This window comes from Mytilus galloprovincialis, chromosome 9 (genome assembly GCF_965363235.1).
Source record: "Mytilus galloprovincialis chromosome 9, xbMytGall1.hap1.1, whole genome shotgun sequence".
Classification (NCBI taxonomy): domain Eukaryota; kingdom Metazoa; phylum Mollusca; class Bivalvia; order Mytilida; family Mytilidae; genus Mytilus; species Mytilus galloprovincialis.
In genome coordinates this window covers 7,202,922-7,224,428 of record NC_134846.1, presented here as the reverse complement: position 1 = coordinate 7,224,428, position 21,507 = coordinate 7,202,922, and the positions used below count along the sequence as shown (strand labels likewise).

Here is a 21,507-nt window from a genome sequence, read left to right as displayed (position 1 = left end):
TTGAAGTAACAGTTAATTGTTGAAATAACAAATTTTTACACATACACTTACTTTCGATTTACTATCCATACTTCACAAATAATAATATCTTCATTTATAATGTCAGAATAACTATTACCATGGATACAGATAATCAACTTTAATTCATTTAATATATCAGTTATTTCAAAATTTGAATAATATGATTTCCTAAGAAGGAATAGTTTAAATTTTAAATATAACTTTTAATTTATGAATGTTTCTCCCTGACATGCATACACTATTGTCTCAGGTTAAGGTGAAGGTTGGCATCTATAAAAACATTTAAACCAGCAGTTACCAGCTGCATTTGTTTGTTCCTGTCATAAGTCAGGAACCTGTTGTTTTCAGTGACTGACGTTTTTTGATGCGGTTAATAAGTGTTTCTTGTTTTTTTTTACATAATTTATACTAATGTTTTTCCTGTTTAAATGGTTTAATACTATTTATTTTAGGGTCCTTTAAAGCTAGCAGTTTTTGTTGTGAGCCAGGGCTCTGTGTTATAGGCTGTGCTCTGGATTCTGTTTTGTTCCATTTTCTTAGTTGAAACTATATATAACATATCAATCCCTCTTACAGTATTTTACAATAAAGCTCCATCATCAAATAATGGTTAACATTTCTAAACTTGAAAATAATAAAAATATGATAAAAAACGTAACAAACCAGCAATATCCTGTCCATCACTTATTAATTTCCTTCCTGGTTCCATAGTTTTTGGTGGTTGTAAACCAACTAATGAACCTAGGGGAGGTAATCCACCTAACAGGGTACTCCCATAGAAATCTGCTACACCATCTAAATAGGCATTACCAAAATCTCCTTTCAGTTGACCTTCACCTGTAATAACCATATTAAAATTCTACAATCATCAATCATACATTATCATTAGCTGTTGAAATGAAACCAGGTTTCAATGAACCCCTAGAGGATTGAAGAATGTTGTTATTTTAGTAAGAAATGAAAGCATAAGGATCTACATTTTCTGAAATTGAATAGTTTATTTGGCCTGTTTCTCAGGACAGAAGTACCAGTTTTATTAGTACTTAAGGTGGTATCCAACACTTTAACTAAAATTAATTTGGCTCTTTTAATTTTCATAAAATTTTGACAAAGTATTTACTTTGACCCTTTAACAAAAATATAAAAATTTCAAAAATTTTGAACCAACCATTTTATCAGAAAAATTACACTGGTTATATAGTAGTATGACAAACACCAATTTTGATCATTGAGAAGCTTAATATTCCTTTTACAACACAACTTCATTAAAACGTTTAGCTGATTTTACAGAGTTATCTCCCTGTAGTGTAAGGTACCACCTTAATGACTTTTGGAAACCAGTGTGCTCTTATCAATTATTAGCACAATTCAGAGAAAATTAATGTATTTCTTTAAATGAAATTACTGTCACTTATCACAAACTTAATAAAAATGGCAAAGTGCATGAGCACGAACAAGAATGCTGCATATCATGAAATAGAATATTTAAAAAAAAATGGAGCCATAAATTAGTGGTTTTATACCTTTTTAACATTTCATTAACAGGTTGTTTTTTAACTTATGAACTGTTGTTTATATTTTTAAGGGTGATAAGATCTTAAATGACTTGTTAATTTTAACCATATGGCATAACAACTAATTCTGTCCAACCCAGCTGCCATGTGCAGGGTTCCAATTCACAAGCTCACAGGCTAGTAATACAGTAGTTGAACTACTTATACCACTCATCCATTGATGCCCAAAATATTTTTAAGAAGTTGTCTGAATGTTTATTAAAATTCAGTCTAATAATTACAGTTTTTTTAGATTTCATATAAGATGTTGTATTTCTGATCTTTTACAAATAAACACAAAAAGCATTAAAAGTATTTTTTTTATTATTTAAAACATTTGTTCAAAATCAATGAACACAAATCAAAAAGCACTAAAACAAATTCTTTGTCTTATTTCTAAATAAAATATATTAAAACAAGCATTCTGTAGTTATTGCATGGCAATACAGAGTCCCCTACTGGTTACAAAATTCATAGTATTGGAACAAAATCCCAACTTGATCTATAACTTGTCATATTGTAAACTATTAAACAAATATCAAGTAATTATCTTCAAGCATGACGAAAAAAGGTGTGGAACACTGATTATTTGAGTGAATTTTCTGAGTCCAAGGAATATAACTCTGCACAAAATCATCAGACCAGAACAAAATTCAAACTTGATCTGTAACTTGTAATGAAAAAAAATATATACCAATTATCAAATCAATATTTTATTATGTTCATAGCATGACGAAACCAGATGCTCCGCAGGGTGCAGCTTTATACGACCAAAGAGTTTTAACCCTGAACAGTTGAGGCAAGTATGGACACAACATTCAAGCTTGATACAGCTCTGAATTTGGATTGTGATTTAATAGTTGACACAATATAGGTTTCTGACACAGAATGAATGTGGTCTAAGAACTAAAACTTAAAAACTTAAAATTTCAAATTGGACATTTACCTACAATGACCTATTATGGTCTAATATCCAAAATCTAAATACATGGTTAGATTCAGCATATCAAAGAACCCCAAGAATTCAATTTTTGATGAAATCAAATAAAGCTCAGTTTTGGACCCTTTAGACCTCAATGTGGACCATTTTGATAACTGTGCCCAAATATCAAAAATCTAAATACATGGTTAGATTCAGCACATATCAAAGAACCCCATATATTCAATTTTTGTTGAAATCAATCAAAATTTAATTTTGGACCCCGATTTGGACCAACTTGAAAACTGGGCCTATAATCAAAAATCTAAATACATGTTTAGATTCAGCATATCAAAGAACCCCAAGGATTCAATTTTTGTTGATATCAAACAAAGTTTAACTTTGGACCACTATTTGGACCAACTTGAAAACTGACCCCATAACCAAAAATCTTAATACATGTTTAAATTCAGCATATCAAAGAACTCCAAGGATTCAATTTTTGTTCAAATCAAACAAAGTTAAATTTTGGACCCCGATTTGGACCAACTTGAAAACTGGGCCCATAATCAAAAAACTAAGTACATGTTTAAAATAAGCATATCAAAGAACCCCAAGAATTCAATTTTTGTTAAAATCAAATTTTGGACCCTTTGGACCTTAATGTAGACTAATTTGAAAACGGGATCAAAAATTAAGAATCTACATACACAGTTAGATTCGGCATATCAAAGGACCCCAATTATTCAATTTTTGATGAAATCAAACAAAGTTTAATTTTGGACCCTTTGGGCCCCTTATTCCTAAACTGTTGGGACCAAAACTCCCAAAATCAATCCCAACCTTCCTTTTATGGTCATAAACCTTGTGTTTAAATTTCATAGATTTCTATTTACTTTTACTTAAGTTATGGTGCGAATACCAAAGAAAAATGCTTATTTGGGCCCCTTTTTGGCCCCTAATTCTTAAATCGTTGGGACCAAAACTCCCAAAATCAATCCCAACCTTCCTTTTGTGTTCATAAACCTTGTGCTTCAATTTCATAGATTTCTATTTACTTATACTAAAGTTATTGTGTGAAAACCAAGAAAAATGCTTATTTGGGCCCTTTTTTGGCCCCTAATTCCTAAACTGTTAGGACCAAAACTCCCAAAATCAATCCCAACCTTCCTTTTGTGGTCATAAAACTTGTGCTTAAATTTCATAGATTTCTATGTACTTCAACTAAAGCTATAGTGCGAAAACCAATGTGTATTCGGTTGGCGTCGATGACGCCAGCGTCATACCAATATACGACAGCAAAATTTTTTTGCATTCGTATAAAAAGTGTGAAAAGCTTATTATTTGAGTGAATGTTTTAAGTTCAAGGGTCACAACTCTGCACAAAATCTTCAGACAATAACAAAATTCTAACTTGAACTGTAACTTGTCATGATTAAACTATATACCAATTATCAAATCAATATCTTCAAGCATAAAGAACAAGAATGTGTCCAAAGTACACGGATGCCCCACTCACAAATTTGGCTTTAAAATTAGAAAGATCATATCATAGGCAACAAGTGTTCTAAGTTTCAAGTTGATTGGACTTCAGTTTCATCAAAAACTACCTTGACCAAAAACTTAAACCTGAACGGACGCACAGACGAACGAATGGACGAAAGAAGGGACGGACGAACGAACGCATGAACAGAGCCACAGACCAGAAAACATAATGCCCCTCTACTATCATAGGTGGGGCATAATAAAAAGTGTGGAAAACTGATTTGCTGGAATGAGGGATGGACAGACACACAGACGGACCACGGAGTGCAAACCTAAAGTTTAAGTCCCCTTCTACTTCTTCAGTAGGGGACTAACAAGGATAAAACTTTAATGCCCCCTCTGCTACGGTGTGTGCATTAAAATTCTTATATGACTTTCTTCAAACACTTTGAGTACATACTAGTGGTAAAATATGAATTGATTGCTCCCATGATTTATTTCTTAAACAAAATTTACCTGTAAGAACAGACGGACTGCCATGTACTGGACTATTTACAATAGCACTAATGACTTTAGGTTCCTGGAGTGGCACGTTCGCTAGCGTTCGTAACTGTGCCAAGAAGCTCTCCACTTTAGCATCTTTATCCTCTTCCATGTCCACCTTTTTCTGTTTCGGTCGTCTCTGACGTTTCTTGGGTGGTGGCTGAAGTGGCTGCTGCTGCTGTGGCATCATCATCTGACCATCACTGAACATTTCTGGGAATATCTGGTCCATGGGCTTCTTTTTACGCTTCCGTGGTTCTGCTGGAGGCTTCCTTTTCTTTCTAACCTCTTCAAATTCTTTTCTTTTCTCTTCAAAGGCCTGCTTTCTTAGCTCTTTAAAAACAAAATTCTTTGTTATTTTAAGAACTGTTCAAAGTAATAATTGCAGACAGGTGTCAACAAACCTCCACTCGTGTTAACACTTTTATTATTCACAGTTAACACCTGTATAGTTGACATTCTTGGTAAAATCGTTTTAATGCTAACTATTCATAAATATCATTCAACTATTTATTATTATTACAAAAGTTGTAAATTATGTCTGTATGAATTACGATTCTGCCACTTAGGAGTGATGTTTTAGCATAAAGTAAGTTTTTACCACATTTTGCAATTTTTTAACACCTGGAATCATCCTAGTAAAAAAAATTGTTTGACAAAATTTGTTTTTCACAAAAAAATTTACCCCCTTATTATCACAAAAAAAATTATCAATATTGTTATTCATGTTATTGGAAATCAATTTTGAATTACACAATATTATAATCATGATAATTGACTTGTAATTGACGTAAATGACATTTTCGGTTAAAATTCCAGCATTTTTTATTTTTTAAAGTTTTTTAATGAAACTTTCATAAGGACCTGTTGTTTCTATTATAACACTATAAAAATTGTGAAAAATCAAAAGGTTAATCTTAACATATCATACAACAAAGAACAGCTAACTGACAGACATAGTGATTACTATAGGGCAATGTGGACTAGGGGTCCTTTATCAACTTCACATGTATACTTACACTATTTTATACATGAATTGTTTTGAATACTGTGGTGGTTTTCATTCATACAGTTTAACTTGAATTCAATACTAAACTAAGAATATATTTTTATAAACCAGACTTATTTATAAACTTTGGGAATACCAAAACAAATATCCATGAAATGACATCCCCCCCGATCTAAATTAATGCTAAAATATATAACTATTTGATTTAAAGTAATTACTTAAAAAAAGAAATAACAAGCATTAATGAATGAACCTAGTAACAAGGTCAGTTGACAGGTGTGAGCAGGTTGAGACTGATATTTTGATCAAGAGCATTCTACATGACGCAAGTTCTCACACATGTCACAAACAGCAACCTGATGAGGTTCTCACAGAAAGAAATGAGTCAGGGTGATAATTATATTGAACTCCTACATATTTTGCATGGTGTGAGTCACTCTTGTCAGACTGTCAGTTCATTGTTCTCAAAGGGAGATTGAAGGTTCCAAAGACAACTTGCTAACACCATAAAAAAATAAAAAAAATAAAACAACATAAAGACAAACAAGAGTTTACAAAACACAACACAGAAGATAAAGTCTGAGAGATATCCAAACAAAAATGGGAGGCGATCTCTGATGCTCTACAAAGTTCAGCTGCTCCCCATGTGACAATAATTATGTTGCTTATGTATATACAAATTGGTATTGTGACATTTAAAGAAAAGAGGTCAGAACTGTGGTTATAACAATTGGAACATATCAATTGAAATCTTTGAAACTTATTTTTGTTTACATAGAATTTTGTTTAATCCATTTCATTATTCAAAACTTCCAAGTTGCTTTTCTTTTATCAAAACACAACATCAAATAAAACTAGAGGCTCTAAAGAGCCTGTGTCACTCACCTTGGTCTATGTGAATATTAAACAAAGGAAGCAGATGGATTCATGACAAAATTGTGTTTTGGTGATGGTGATGTGTTTGTACATCTTACTTTACTGAAAATTCTTGCTGCTTACAATTATCTCTATCTATAATGAACTTGGTCCGGTAGTTTCAGTGGAAAATGTTAGTAAAAATTTACAAATTTTATGAAAATTGTTAAAAATTGACTATAAAGGACAATAACTCCTAAAGGGGTCAATTGACCATTTCAGTCATGTTGAATTATTTGTAAATCTTACTTTTCTGAACATTATTGCTGTTTACAGGTTATCTCTATCTATAATAGTATTCAAGATAATAACCAAAAACAGCAAAATTTCCTTAAAATTACCAATTTAGGGGCAGCAACCCAACAACGGGTTGTCCTATTCATCTGAAAATTTAAGGGCAGATAGATCTTGACCTGATAAACAATTTTATCCCAGTCAGATTTGCTCTAAATGCTTTGGTTTTTGAGTTATAAGCCAAAAACTGCATTTTACCCCTCTGTTCTATTTTTAGCCGTGGCGACCATCTTGGTTGGAAGGCCGGGTCACCAGACACATTTTTTAAACTAAATACCCCAAAAATGATTGTGGCCAAGTTTGGATTAATTTGGCTCAGTAGTTTCAGAGGAAAAGATTTTTGGTAAAAGATTACTAAAATTTAAGAACTAGAGGGTCCAAGGACCCTGTGTCGCTCACCTGATATTTTTATTTACAATTGTTGCATGATAAATGCAACTGTTGTACTGTCGTTTAGTTTCAGAGATATAATACTAAAAAGTGCATTTGAAACCTATGTTTTATTTCAGCCATGTGGGCAGGCAGGGTCATCATACACAGTGGTCCCTGGATATCCTAGTGGTGATTTAAACCAAGTTTGTTTAAATTCAACAGTTGTTTCAGGGGAGAATTTTTGTAAAATTTATCTAAAAAGAAATGCAAAGTAATGAGAAAGTTGTGAAGTAGTTTTGTTGTTGTGCAACCCCCCCCCCACTTTGCCAAAAAAAACCAAAAAGGTAATAAAAAATTATCATATAAGGGCAATCTATCCTATTAATGATTTCTGCAAAATTCAGTTGATTGTGCAAGGGTTGTATAGCCAGCTGAGGTAGTTAAAAACTCTCTTTCTTTTGTTGTTGCAGATAGATCTTGACCTGATAAGCAATTTTACCACATGTCAGATTTGCTCTAAATGCTTTGGTTTTTGAGTGATAAGCCAAAAACTGCATTGGCGGCCATCTTGGTTGGTTGGCTGGATCACCGGACACAATTTTTAAACTAGATACCCCAATGATGATTGTGGCCAAGTTTGGTTTAATTTGGTCCAGTAGTTTCAGAGGAGAAGATTTTTCTAAAAGATAATTAAGATTTACGAAAAATGGTTAAAAATTGACTATAAAGGGCAATAACTTCTAAAGGGGTCAACAGACCATTTTGGTCATGTTGACTTATTTGTAGATCTTACTTTGTTGAACATTTTTGCTGTTCACAGTTTATCTCTATCTATAATAATATTCAAGATAATAACCAAAAACAGCAAAATTTTCTCAAAATTACCAATTCAGGGGCAGCAACCTATCAACGGGTTGTCCGATTCATCTGAAAATTTCAGGGCAGATAGATCTTGACCCCTATGTTCTATTTTTAGCCATGGCGGCCATCTTGGTTGGTTGGGCGGGTCACCGGACACAATTTTTAAACTAGATACCCCAATGATGATTATGGCCAAGTTTGGTTTAATTTGGTCCAGTAGTTTCAGAGGAGAAGATTTTTGTAAAAGTTAACGACGGACGACGACGACGACGACGACGACGACGACGGACGACGGACGACGGACGCCGGACGCCAAGTGATGAGAAAAGCTCACTTGGCCCTTCGGGCCAGGTGAGCTAAAAATGGTTAAAAATTGACTATAAAGGGCAATAACTCCTAAAGGGGTCAACTGACCATTTCGGTCATGTTGACTTATTTGTAAATCTTACTTTGCTGAACATTCTTGCTGTTTACAGTTTATCTCTATCTATAATAATATTCAAGATAATAAACCAACAGTAAAATTTCCATAAAATTACCAATTCAGGGGCAGCAACCCAACAACGGGTTGTCCGATTCATCTGAAAATTTCAGGGCAGATAGATCTTGACCTGATGAACAATTTAACCCCTGTCAGATTTGCTCTAAATGCTTTGGTTTTTGAGTTATAAGCCAAAAACCGCATTTTACCCCTATGTTCTATTTTTAGCCATGGTGGTCATCTTGGTTGGTTGACCGGGTCACCGGACAAATTTTTTAAACTAGATACCCCAATGATGATTGTGGCCAAGTTTGGTTAAATTTGGCCCAGCAGTTTCAGAGGAGAAGATTTTTGTAAAAGTTAACGCCGGACGCAGGACAACGCCGGACGCCAAGTGATGAGAAAAGCTCACTCTAAAAAGAACAGACAAAATTTCTCAATCTACAGTAAAGAAAACATATCTTATATAAATGATATATACCTAGAATCTTTTCTCTTTCCTCTGGTGTTTTTGATGCCCAATCTTCTGCGGAGAGCTCTACCTCTCTGATGACAGGCATACGCTCAATCATTTCTAGTTGCTTTTGTTGTTCTGGCGTCAACTGAAGAGCAGAACCATCCTCTGAGTCCTGATGAAGAAAATGTAAACATTGTGAATTTATCTTATTTATTGATAGTGGACTTATTTTCAGTATGCACAAGGACTAATTATAAGGGTTCTAATTTTCAATTCTAAATTTAATTCATTTTTTTTTTGTATTTTTATGTTCATTATTCTCTAAAAATTGGTTTTCTTAAATTCGAACTGTAACCTTTAACTAAGTTCCATCCAGGATTGGCTTACTGCACAAACAGACTGATGTATATACATTGCAACTTCCATTGATTATTATTCTTGTAGTTCGTTCCCAAACCAACATCACCAACATGACTTTAAAGCAAAATGCAATGCTTAAGTCTTGAACAGATCTGCATTAACATGATTAAAATAAAATAAAATATAGAAGTACTGTGAATTCATGTGTTTTTTGGTGTGTAACAATTTTCATTGATTGAGGAAAACTTGCAGCATTTTCAGAGTATTTGATTTCGTGGTTTTGACAAAGTCTGCATGAATTTCTATAGAAAATTTGCAATTCATTCAACATTTAAGGTGGTACCTAACACTACAGGGAGATAACTCTGTGAAGTCAGCTTAACGTTTTTATTACGTTGCGTTGCAAAGGGAATAATAAGCTTCCCAAAGATCAAAATTGGTGTTTGTCAAACTGCTTTATAACCAGTTTAATTTTTCTGACAAAAAGGTTAGTTCAAAATTTTTGAAATGTTTATATTTTTGTTAAAGGGTCAAAATTTTATCAAAATTAAACCACCTTAAATTCCTGGGTTCCCTGAACCTACAAAATCCAGAAAACTGGTATCCAACAAATAATACTGAGTCCACAGTATAACTTTTTATAAAACATTTGTGTTTAGTTATCAAATAAACAAGTAAAAACATGGAATATTTAACAATGGTGGACGACATTTAATCCAGACAAATCTATTCACTTCAAAATGCAGCAGGTTTGTAAAAGACAGGTACGATATGGCCCGTTTTTGGCACCCTATTTTCTCATTTTTCAAATTCTGTTTTTGGAAGCTACTTATTATGTTGTCATTTGTTTGTATAGTATATTAGTACAAGACTCTTACCTCTGAAAATGGTGTCCCTGGAGGTCGTCCTACTGCCATGTTTGCAAGCAGTGATTTGAGAAGAGCATTCTGGGAGGCAGTTCTAGCATCTATATCGTCTCCCAAACCTGAAATTAAAATTAACAAAATATTTTAAATCTTTTGTCTCCTGTTCCTTAGCACAAACTGTATAAAAAAGATTTGATGTGATGCATACGAGACAACTATCCACTGATAACCAAAGATGAACATGTTTTTAGGGCCTTAAAGAGAACCAATTGACAAACTGGTTTATTTTTTCTCATTGGCCATGTCCAGGGTTTCCCTGGGTCAAGTAATATTTTACATTTAATATTTTTTGTTTAAAAAATTACATCTTTTGCTACATCCCCTCCCCCCCTAAATAAGATGAATTTGCCTATGATTATTCTCTCAAACGTATCTTAGAGTCTACATTGTAATAAATAAAGTTATAAACACTGAACATTTACTTGTAAAAAGAAGGACTTTTTTTTAACTTAAAATGGGGAAACAGGAACATATATATTTAGATATGCTGTTCCCAGATATCAAATATTATGAATAAAATGAATACAAAATAATTTAAACTTCAAATGTATATAAACTAGTAAATGGTTTTCCATTTCCATTTTTAATTTTAATTTGAGACTTTTAGGAGTTGTAAAAGAAATTTACTTGTAGAAGTAACTTATTTTTATAAGATTATTCAAACCTTATAAAATAATAATTAAATCTTACAAAATTGATCAAAATTACCTATAGAAGTAAATATTACCTACATCTTTTAGTAAATAATGACTACTTGTATAAGTATTACCACTGACTGCATTAGATACTTACGTAAAATTTTCAAAAGGACCACCATGAAGTAACTATAAATATAATATATAATTTCTACACAATACTTTTCTGATTTCAATTAATATTTAACTTACAACTGCTACTGAATCTGTGCTCCGTTGGCTCCTGTTTGACTGGTGTAGACCCCACTGATGTGGTGTCACTGTTAGCTGGAGACCTAGGAACAGGACTGGGTGTCTTGTCTCCAGTAAAAGAGCTCATAGGACTTGCTGATGGAGCAATTGGTGAAGCAGAAGGATGAGGACTCTGAGACTCTGGAATACTCCTTATTGATGAGGTTGGCGAGGCCAGAGGAGGCATTGGTGTTTGACCAGAGAGAGATGCTGAAGGATGTGGCATTGCTGGAAGCCGATGAGCCCCTGCATCTGTTGGAGATGTCATAGGAGGCCCAGGGTATCTTGGTGGAGGCGGCATGTTTCTTGGTGGCATAGGCATACCTGGTCTCATACCAGGAATTTGAGGAAAAGGAGGCCTCATTCTCATTGCCCTGATAAATTCTATTTGATTTGGTGTAAGGTTTTCAAATTTAGGCATCGGTGGACCTGCTCCCTGTTCTCCTTCTGATATTGTTGGACCCCCAGCAGACATTTTCTGAGCCAAAGCCATCATTTCTTGAGACATTGCCATTCTTGCTATCTGTGGGGACATGAATGGATTAAAACCAGGAGGAAATCTTCCGAATTGTGGCATCATTCCTGCAGGCATGTCTGGTGCAGGTCCTCTCTGTTTCCCACTTGACATCCTTGGACCTCGAACCCTCATTCCTGGCTGCATAAATGGTAGACCCATACCTGGATGCATGGGAACCATACCCTGTTGATGAAAGTGTCCTGGCATTGACATTGGTGTACCAGCATTATGTGGCATTGACATTGGTGTGCTCACATTATGTGGCATTGACATTGGTGTGCTCACATTATTTGGCATTGTCATTGGTGTGCTCACATTATGTGGCATTGACATTGGTGTGCTCACATTATGTGGCATTGACATTGGTGTGCTCACATTATGTGGCATTGACATTGGAGTAGCATGAGACATCATTGGCATTGGTGTATTAGCATTAGGTGGCATTGACATTGGTGTGGTAGCATTTGATGGCATCTGTCCTTGATTTTCAGAAACTGATGGTGGTAATCGTGAAGTTGGCAAGCCTCTTGAAGGAACACGTTCAGGTTCTGGTGCTCCAGACTTTGATGATGGTATAGTATGATGGCTAGCAGATGTGACATTTGTTGATGTTGTAGCACTACTGATCGGTGCTGTTTGTGTAACCATTTGATTGCTATTAGTAGATACCATTGTATGAACATGGGCAGGCATAGGAATACCCCCAGATGTTGTCATCTTCTGTGATGTCATAGGGTGTGAGTGGGCTGGTAAGGGCAAAGACGCTTCACCTGTAGAAACGACCTTAGCACTATCTTGCTGGACAGACATATCTGTACTAGTTACACTAACACTATGACTTGATGTTGGTATAGAACCTGACGTAGACATAGCCAGGAATGGTATTCCATCAGATGAAGAAGGTTGTTTCAGTGATGCAGAGACATTCGTTGTTGGTACGTTGTCTGAATGTGTTGTTGTGACAGTAGTTACAGTTGGTGTATCTGTAAATGGTGAAGATGTTGTTGTCACAGTTGATTTTGATGCTGACATACTTGGATGAAAGGAATGTGCAGGTGGAGGTAGAGATTCATGTGTTGATGACATCCCACCTAAAGTATGCGGTGGCATGTCATGTTTTCCATAAGAATGTGCCATTTGCATCATCCCAGGTAGTGAAGGTGGTATATCTAATTTACCATGGGAATGTGCTGGCGGCGGCTGTTGAGACGATGGATGGACCATGTTTGTTGGTATACCAGGTTCTAAATGAGGCATACCATCTGCCTGTGTGGTGACCGGTGAAGTCATAGATGCATGACTTCTTGGCGTAGATGACCTTGATGAAGATGCTTGAGATGATTCGTGTGACGTTGTTGTAAAACCAACACTGGTGTGTGGTGCTGTGGGATTCTCAAGAAGAGGATCAATTTTGATCTGTGCTGAATCTGATGCTGGATGTCGTCCATGGTGTCTTAAGATTTCTGGTGGTAAATGCTGTTGGTGAGCTTTGCTCTGACGAGGACCTCTTGGTCCACGAGATCGTGGAGCTCTTTGAGGAGGTGTTTGTTGGTACCGAGGATGGAGAGGAGGCATTCCTCTGAACATTGGATGCTGAAATGCTGCTGCCATCCTAGGATCAAACATCATTCCTGGGAAATATGGATTCATCAAGTGTGGTGGAAACATGTTCATTCCTGCTGGCATGGCCATACCCGGAGACATCATTGAATTTGGTAATGAAGGAATTGGTATTAAATGTGGATTACTCTTATTATCATGTGCCTGAGGAGGCATTGGTAAGCTATGTGGCACTGATGACGGTGGTAATGATGAACTGTGTGACGATGAAGGTACAGATACTTTGTCTGCTGTCGTTTGATTACCTTCCGATGCATGATGTAAAGGCAATGAAGATTTTGCTTCAGAGTCTGGTGGTACTGATGATGATAGTTTTGGTGGTGCTCCTATATTTTCAGGAGGATGTTCCGCTAAGCTAGATGAAGGATGCTTCCTCTCCAATTGAGTCGGTTCAGTTGAGGGTATTTGCCTACTGTCAACAATCTGACTTGGTGTTGAAGAAACCTTACTTAAGCTGTTGTCGGCATTGTTGGATGGAAGACTTTCTTTCAATGAGCCATTTAATGGTACATCTATGCGTTGACTAGAAACAGATGATGCATGGGATACTGGTCCACTGTTGTTGACTATAGTCTGATGCGATGCTTGTTCTACATGACTAGGCATCTCACTTTTTATTGTCTGTGATGAATCAGAGAGTAATGTCCCTTGTTCCTGTTGTTTACCATCCGTGTGAGTTGTTGCTATACTTGACACTGGTTGTGAATCTGCTGACATATTCTTGTCTAACACAGTAACACTTATAGAGGTCAAACTATCAGCTTCTCCCACTGATAAACTGTTCTCAAATACTGTTACATTTTTATTTTTGAATGATTCTTTTGAGGATAAGATATTTGTAGTATTTAAAGAATGCTTCGGTAAAGTCAAATTCTCTCCCTGTTCACTAACTACATTATCCTGATTCACACTAGTTTGACCACTATCTTTCTGTGTCGAGATATCCTTGTCTACATTTGTTAAAACTTTGGAATGATTATCAAATGGAGATTCTTTCAAAGACTCTGACACGTTTTTATTTGTGGGATGAATATTTTCTATTACTTTGTTTGACACTGCGTCAACATTGTTTGTAATTTCTTGTGTACTAGATAATGGTACTATATTATTACTAGATCCATCATAGGTTTCTTTTTTTACTCCATTTATTGTTTGTGAGTCACTTTCTGTTTTATCCACTAGGTTACTTTCTACATTTTTTATTGAATCTGAATCTTGATTTTCCATGTTTAGGGTCTGGGAGAAAACAGTTTTTCCATCCTTGTAATAACATGATTAGTTGTGTGGCGTCCTACATGTCAATATGGACCTGTAAAGATATCAAACATTAATGACATACAAGTACAAGGTGCACAACTATATTTTTGTTTAGAACAGATAATAATTGTATGTGAAACCCGACATGCATGCATGATTAACTTTCTGACAACTCAAGGTTTTTGCAAGAATCAGCTCAATATCATATATATTACAACCAGATGCTCTGCAGGGCGCAGCTTTATACGACCGTACAGGTTGAGCCCTGAACAGTTGGGGCAAGTATGGACACAACATTTAAGCTGGATTCAGCTCTAAATTTGGATTGTGATTAAATAGTTGACACAGCATTGGTTTCTGACACAGAATGAATGTGGTCTAATGAACTATTTTTTTTTGTCTTTGAGCAATTCACTATGCTGTTGAATATTAATCCTCTCAAAAAAATGTTTGAAGAAATTTTCTTTTTATTTATGAAATCTGAAATGAGAAATTTTTTTTTTCACATCCCCCTTTCCCCTTTCCCTTTTTCCAAAACTGATCTCAATTCAAATTTCTAATGGAGTTTGCTACAATAACTACTCATTTAAATACATCATAAAATATTAAAATGTAAAATAAAGTGCTTGTTATCACTGAATGGTAAAGATTGTTTTAATTTATCAGTTGGTAGTAAAAGTGAATATACATTGTATATTGTATAAAACAATGATTTAAGTTGATTCAACTACTATTTTGGACAAAGAAAGATAACTCCAATTGAAAATTTCTTGCTATTGCACAATATTGTGCAATTAGACATTTCTTGCTATTGCGCAATATTGTGCAATTGAAAATATTTGCTATTGCACAATACTGTGCAATTGAAGATTTCTTGCTATTGCACAATACTGTGCAATTGAAAATTTCTTGCTATTGCACAATACTGTGCAATTGAAGATTTCTTGCTATTGCTGAATACTGTGCAATTGAAAATTTCTTGCTATTGCACAATACTTAATATAATAATTTTGGATCCTGATTTGAACCAACTTGAAAACTGGGCCCATAATCAAAAATCTAAGTACATGTTTAGATTCAGCATATATCAAAAAAGCCCAAGAATTAAATTTTTGTTAAAATCAAACTTAGTTTAATTTTGGACCCTTTGGACTTTAATGTAGACCAATTTGAAAACGGGACCAAAAATTAAGAATCTACATACACAGTTAGATTTGGTATATCAAAGAACCCCAATTATTCATTTTTTGATGAAATCAAACAAAGTTTAATTTTGGACCCCAATTTGGACCAACTTGAAAACTGGGCAAATAATCAAAAATCTAAGTACATTTTTAGATTCAGCATATCAAAGAACCCCAAGGATTCAATTTTTGTTAAAATCAAACTAAGTTTAATTTTGGACCCTTTGGACCTTAATAATGTAGACCAATTTAAAAACGAGACCAAAAATTAAGAATCTACATACACAGTTAGATTCGGCATATCAAAGAACCCCAATTATTCAATTTTTGATGAAATCAAACAAAGTTCAATTTTGGACCCTTTGGGCCCCTTATTCCTAAACTGTTGGGACCAAAACTCCCATAATCAAACCCAACCTTCCTTTTATGGTCATTAACCTTGTCTTTAAATTTCATAGATTTCTATTAACTTATACTAAAGTTATTGTGCGAAAACCAAGAATAATGCTTATTTGGGCCCCTTTTTGGCCCCTAATTCCTAAACTGTTGGGACCTCAAATCCCAAAATCAATCCCAACCTTCCTTTTGTGGTCATAAACCTTGTATTAAAATTTCATTGATTTCTATTTACTTATACTAAAGTTATTGTGAGAAAACCAAGAAAAATGCTTATTTGGGCCCCTTTTTGGCCCCTAATTCTTAAACTGCTGGGACCTCAACTCCTTAAATCAATCCCAACCTTCCTTTTGTGGTTATAAACCTTGTGTTTGAATTTCATTGATTTCTATCTACTTACACTAAAGTTATTGTGCGAAAACCAAGAATAATGCTTATTTGGGCCCTTTTTTGGCCCCTAATTCCTTAACTGTTGGAACCAAAACTCCCAAAATCAATCCCAACCTTCCTTTTGTGGTCATAAACTTAATTAAACCTTGTGTCAAAATTTCATAGATTTCTATTTACTAAAACTAAAGTTATAGTGCGAAAACCAAGAAAATGCTTATTTGGGCCCCTTTTGGCCCCTAATTCCTAAAATGTTGGGACCAAAACTCCCAAAATCAATTCCAACCTTCCTTTTGTGATCATAAACCTTGTGTTGAAATTTCATAGATTTCTATTCACTTTTACTAAAGTTAGAGTGCGAAAACTAAAAGTATTCGGACGACGACGACGCCAACGTGATACCAATATACGACCAAAAAATTTTCAATTTTTGCGGTCGTATAAAAATGCCTTTGGCATATTATTATTTAGCTTCTCTTATTGCGTTTATATAATGATATTCTGCATCATTAGTAAGATTACTTAGACAGGCCAATTTACCATCGCCATCATACTTGCTTCACACAGTCACACAGTTACCATGATTAGGTAGAGTAATGCTCCAAATGCGGCAAGCCTTAATAAATTCCTGTACCTGATTATTCTGCTTGACTATTAATATTTTTTCTCTCCAAAACTACACAAACAAAGACAAAAAATTACAAGTGTTGCATAACAAACAAAACAATATCTATTGTCATGCTGCAGAAATTTACTTAAAATGCAGTTGAAAAAACATTGTCTATTTTTTCAGCTTTTTAAAAAGGCAGATTTTTAATGGCTTCGACATGCAGAAATGTAATACATTTTCTATACTCTGAAAAATGTGAATTTGATTCTCTGAATGTTTAAACCTGATTTTTCGCATCATCCAATCTACATGTATAGCCAGAGAAAATTCTACTCTGATTACTACAGTACGCCCAGAGAGTATGTAATCGCGAACTCTAATCACCGATTTCCGAGTGTAGCGGTGTGACACCGCGAATCACGGATTATACCTTAGGTAATTATCTTGCCTGCCAAATGACATAAATGTAAACAAATAATTGTAACAGCATACTGCCGTTGATTGCCCATAAATAAGCTTTATTTAGAGTCGGCAAGGTATACAAACATAGACAAACACAGGGGTGTGGAAATATTTGTTGTGAGGACTTGTCCCTGGGCAAGTAAAACTAAACATTTTACTTGTCAGGAAAAAAATTTACTTGCCCTGATCATGCTGATGATCCCAATAAATATTGAAGTATTTCTTGTTATACATGTATAATATATGATTCTTTCTTAGCACTGTTGTGCATCACAAACAAATGAAATCCATTTGTTTAAATATTTGTAAAAAATTAGAAAAGTAGGAAATGGGTGAACACCAATGGGACAGAAATCTAACAACAAACCAACCCATGAAATGACATGTAAAGGAAAATTTTGAAGCAGTTTTTGAATAAAAATTGTAGCCAGTAGGTACATATATATACTAAATTTGAGGACAGTGATTGAAGAAATGTAAACTAAATAATAGATAAACTATAGATTTTGTGGTGTTTCTCTCAACTGACACACTTGTTCTTTTCTTGATTATTTATTATGGTCTTGATGGACTTTAAAGCGTCCCTTCTATTCACCACTTTGACAATAAATAGTATTGACCTTTCATCTATAAATAAGACAAAAACTTAATTTATTTCATGAATTTCCATAGATAGCCAGGGGCAACCTGATATCCACAATGTCTGAAATTCTCGCTTCTGTTTTTTGTTTTTTTAAATACTCGGTGTCCTCCATTTGCATTTAAGGTTTTCTACACGACTCATGACTCTTTTTGTCTTGCCTGTCCAGCTTTTTATTAAGTATTTATCAATCTGAATCTCGATACAAAATTTAAAGAAATGACACTTCCGGTAAATGATGGATAAAACCTAATCGACGATCCCGGGTCAATGGAAAAAGCCAATGCAATGTTACGCGACTCGGGTTCGCATACTTATTTTTATTTATTTTCGTAATCGATCTATTTCCGGTATCAAGTAATATTGGTCCTGTAATATTTATTGTCATGAACATTGCGATTTTTACTTGCTGAACATTGGTTTCTTTTACATAAATTAAACATCTTTATACGTTTTGAAATTAATTTTATGTTTTTGTTGGATTTGAACTTTGTCTTGTATATTTTTTTACTTGTCCACAGGCAACCAAGACAAAAATAATTACTTGTCCGGTTGTTCAAATGTACGAGTCGAGCGAGTCAGGCATAACATTTCCACACCCCTGAAACATAAGCTCTAAAGAGCTTTTAACTGACATCAACAAATCACAGTTGTTTCCCTTTCATTCCCTTGTTATACAAAGCATCAAAATGATGAAACCATATCAATTTTGGAATAATTCATAAATGATTGGTTGTACAAAACCTGTATAATGACAACCAACTATCTGAATAACATTGTGACCCTACATTGGGAGACAATAAACTAAAGATGCAGTCATATGTAGATTTTGTAAAATTGAACACATCAGATTTATAACTATATTAAAGGTCAACACTAACTGCATTTCTGCATCCATGTTCTATAATTAATTATATAAAACTATCTTAGAATATAGAAGAATATAGAAGAATCATATTGTAAATGAAAATACTGCAATAAATCATGTAATTTAGAAATTAATGGTTTCTTTTGTTTGTCAGAAAAATTGTTTAACGGTTAATCGGTTATGGACGTCTTTCAAAATTTGAGGAACATAATATGTTATGCCGTTACGATTTCTTTCATATTGAAGGCATGGTATAAACTTATCAAATAAATGTTGGGTAGTCGTTCGAATTACATTATTTTATAACTATTCGGACAAATTGCTATCAAACGTAAGGATCACATTACAAATTTACATGGCAACTAACTCCCCCCTTCGATGACCTACTTATTCAAGTGGTCAGTATTTAAAAAGTTCAGGACAAAATGTACCGACATTAATATTTCCGATTTATCATTCATTCAAGATAATGAAACCGCCAAAATAGTATGCTTTGAGGCAAGTATAACATCCAATTTTGGCAACATTTGATTGATCTTACCATTTTGTCCCGGACGCCATCTTTGTTTTGATCCGGAAATGGATATTTTGAGTCGTAGAGCAGATCGGAGTGCGTCCAATTACCCAAGTTTAGAAAAGGAAAGGGAACGCTATTAAGTTCACTATGTACATGTACATTTTAACTTTTAAGATGATAAATTATGTGATGTACGATTAAAGTGATACAGTATTTTATAAAATTTTTTTTTTAACCTAAAACCTAGAAAATAGAAATAAACATTATAAAAAATGCAATTAAATAAAACTGATAATTTTTCACTTTTTCACAAATTGTTGAACATCTCTAAATCATATTTATTTTATCCTATGCGTCTTTTAGGGTAAAATTCAAGTTTTAAGTATCTTTTTGCATCATGTACATGTCCTATGCATATACGGATTATTTATTCCAATGTACATGCCTCTATATGTTTTACCTAGTATACTCGCCTGATTATTGTTGTACCATTTGGGAAGTCTGTAATTTATTTTGCATAGAAATTTTTGCCTGACACAAATTATTAAAGAAGTCAGCACGTGAAGACCTACTTAGAAAAAAGTAAAATTACAAAAATATCGAACTCCAAGAAAATTTCAGATGTACAATACAATCTTATCAGAGACAAATGTTCCTCTACAATAAAATGTGTCTTTTCATAAAACTAGATGTATTTATATATATTGCTGTCGTTTTTAGGAACTATCTGTGACTCTCTTGTATTGCAGATCCCGGTTCATTTACTATTATTAATGTTAGAGAAAGGCAACATTCCTACACGTAACAGACTATATGAAACACCGCTTGATATATTCTTTTTATAATACCAGTCTGTGGACGATTTAGACGATGCATATGTTCAGTAACCAATACATTGTTTTCCTCCGTTGACTCTTTCTTATGGATATGCACATCCCAGTAGGTTCGATTTGCGTGTGTTCGTATTGACGTTCCTGCTGATTCCACTACTGTTGGAGCTTCTCCCGGAGCTAGGGCACAACCAGCCTAGTAGTGCGCACTTTTGTGTTGACGTTCCCGCTGATTCCACTACTGTTGGAGCTTCTCCCGGAGCTGGGGCACCATCAGCCTAGTAGTGCGCACTTTTGTGTCGACACAAACTATCATTGATATGCATGGTCATATTAAATTATAAAATGAATTGTAACAAAACTTTGGATTTCCGAAATACTATGGATTTTCCACACAATGAATATATAGACTTAGCTGTACTAGTATTTAACAAATCTTTTAGGAATTTTGGGTTCTCAATGCTCTTCAACTTCGTACTTTATTAATTTGGCCTTTTGATCTTTTATTATTCAAGCGTCACTGATGAGTCTTTCTTAGAGGAAACACACGTCTGGTGTACAACATTTCTATCCTTGTATCTATGAATGATAAATATTAAGACAGTTCACCACTTGTTTTGTTCTTTTATTTACCATTGTTTGTCATCTTATCAAGATTAAAGTTGGGAGGATAAACAGACCTATAAAAACACAAAAAAACCACTACGCAATATATGCAGGTCTCAATGTCCTTGTCGATCGTTATGCTATGATATATCTCAATGCAGTTTGTTATTTGAAGAAATATATCTTTGACAATGTCTGTTCTTTATTAATTTACCAGTATTCCATGTTTTTGCACTTTGGACGATTAAGAGTTTGTGAAATTGTATAGACACCGAGCTATTGTTTAATACTATAATATTAGAGTTTTCTTTAGTTGTCTTTTAGTTTATTGTGTAGTTAGGTAACTGTGATGTGTCACTTTGATACTATCCCTAATATACGCCAACAAAATCAAAAACCTAGAAATACTTTTAATATCCTAACAGTATAACATATCACCAATGTTTATACGAATAAGGAGATGCGGTATGATTGCCAATGAGATAGCTATC

General features: G+C 34.3%; 1 protein-coding gene across 1 annotated transcript in view; it reads right to left on the bottom strand.

The window, feature by feature from the left end:
- Nucleotides 1–19,637, bottom strand: part of LOC143044335 (uncharacterized) — a 47,385-nt gene extending 27,748 nt beyond the window's left edge. Inside the window, exons 1-6 of the mRNA XM_076216286.1 lie at nucleotides 19,605–19,637; nucleotides 11,084–14,568; nucleotides 10,149–10,255; nucleotides 8,935–9,082; nucleotides 4,495–4,854; nucleotides 685–858 (exon numbers count right to left, since the gene is read on the bottom strand). Of these exons, the coding sequence (XP_076072401.1) occupies nucleotides 685–858; nucleotides 4,495–4,854; nucleotides 8,935–9,082; nucleotides 10,149–10,255; nucleotides 11,084–14,486 (4,192 nt within the window). The 5' untranslated portion in view covers nucleotides 14,487–14,568; nucleotides 19,605–19,637. The remainder of the gene's footprint in view (nucleotides 1–684; nucleotides 859–4,494; nucleotides 4,855–8,934; nucleotides 9,083–10,148; nucleotides 10,256–11,083; nucleotides 14,569–19,604) is intronic.
- Between the last annotated feature and the right edge of the window lie 1,870 nt (nucleotides 19,638–21,507).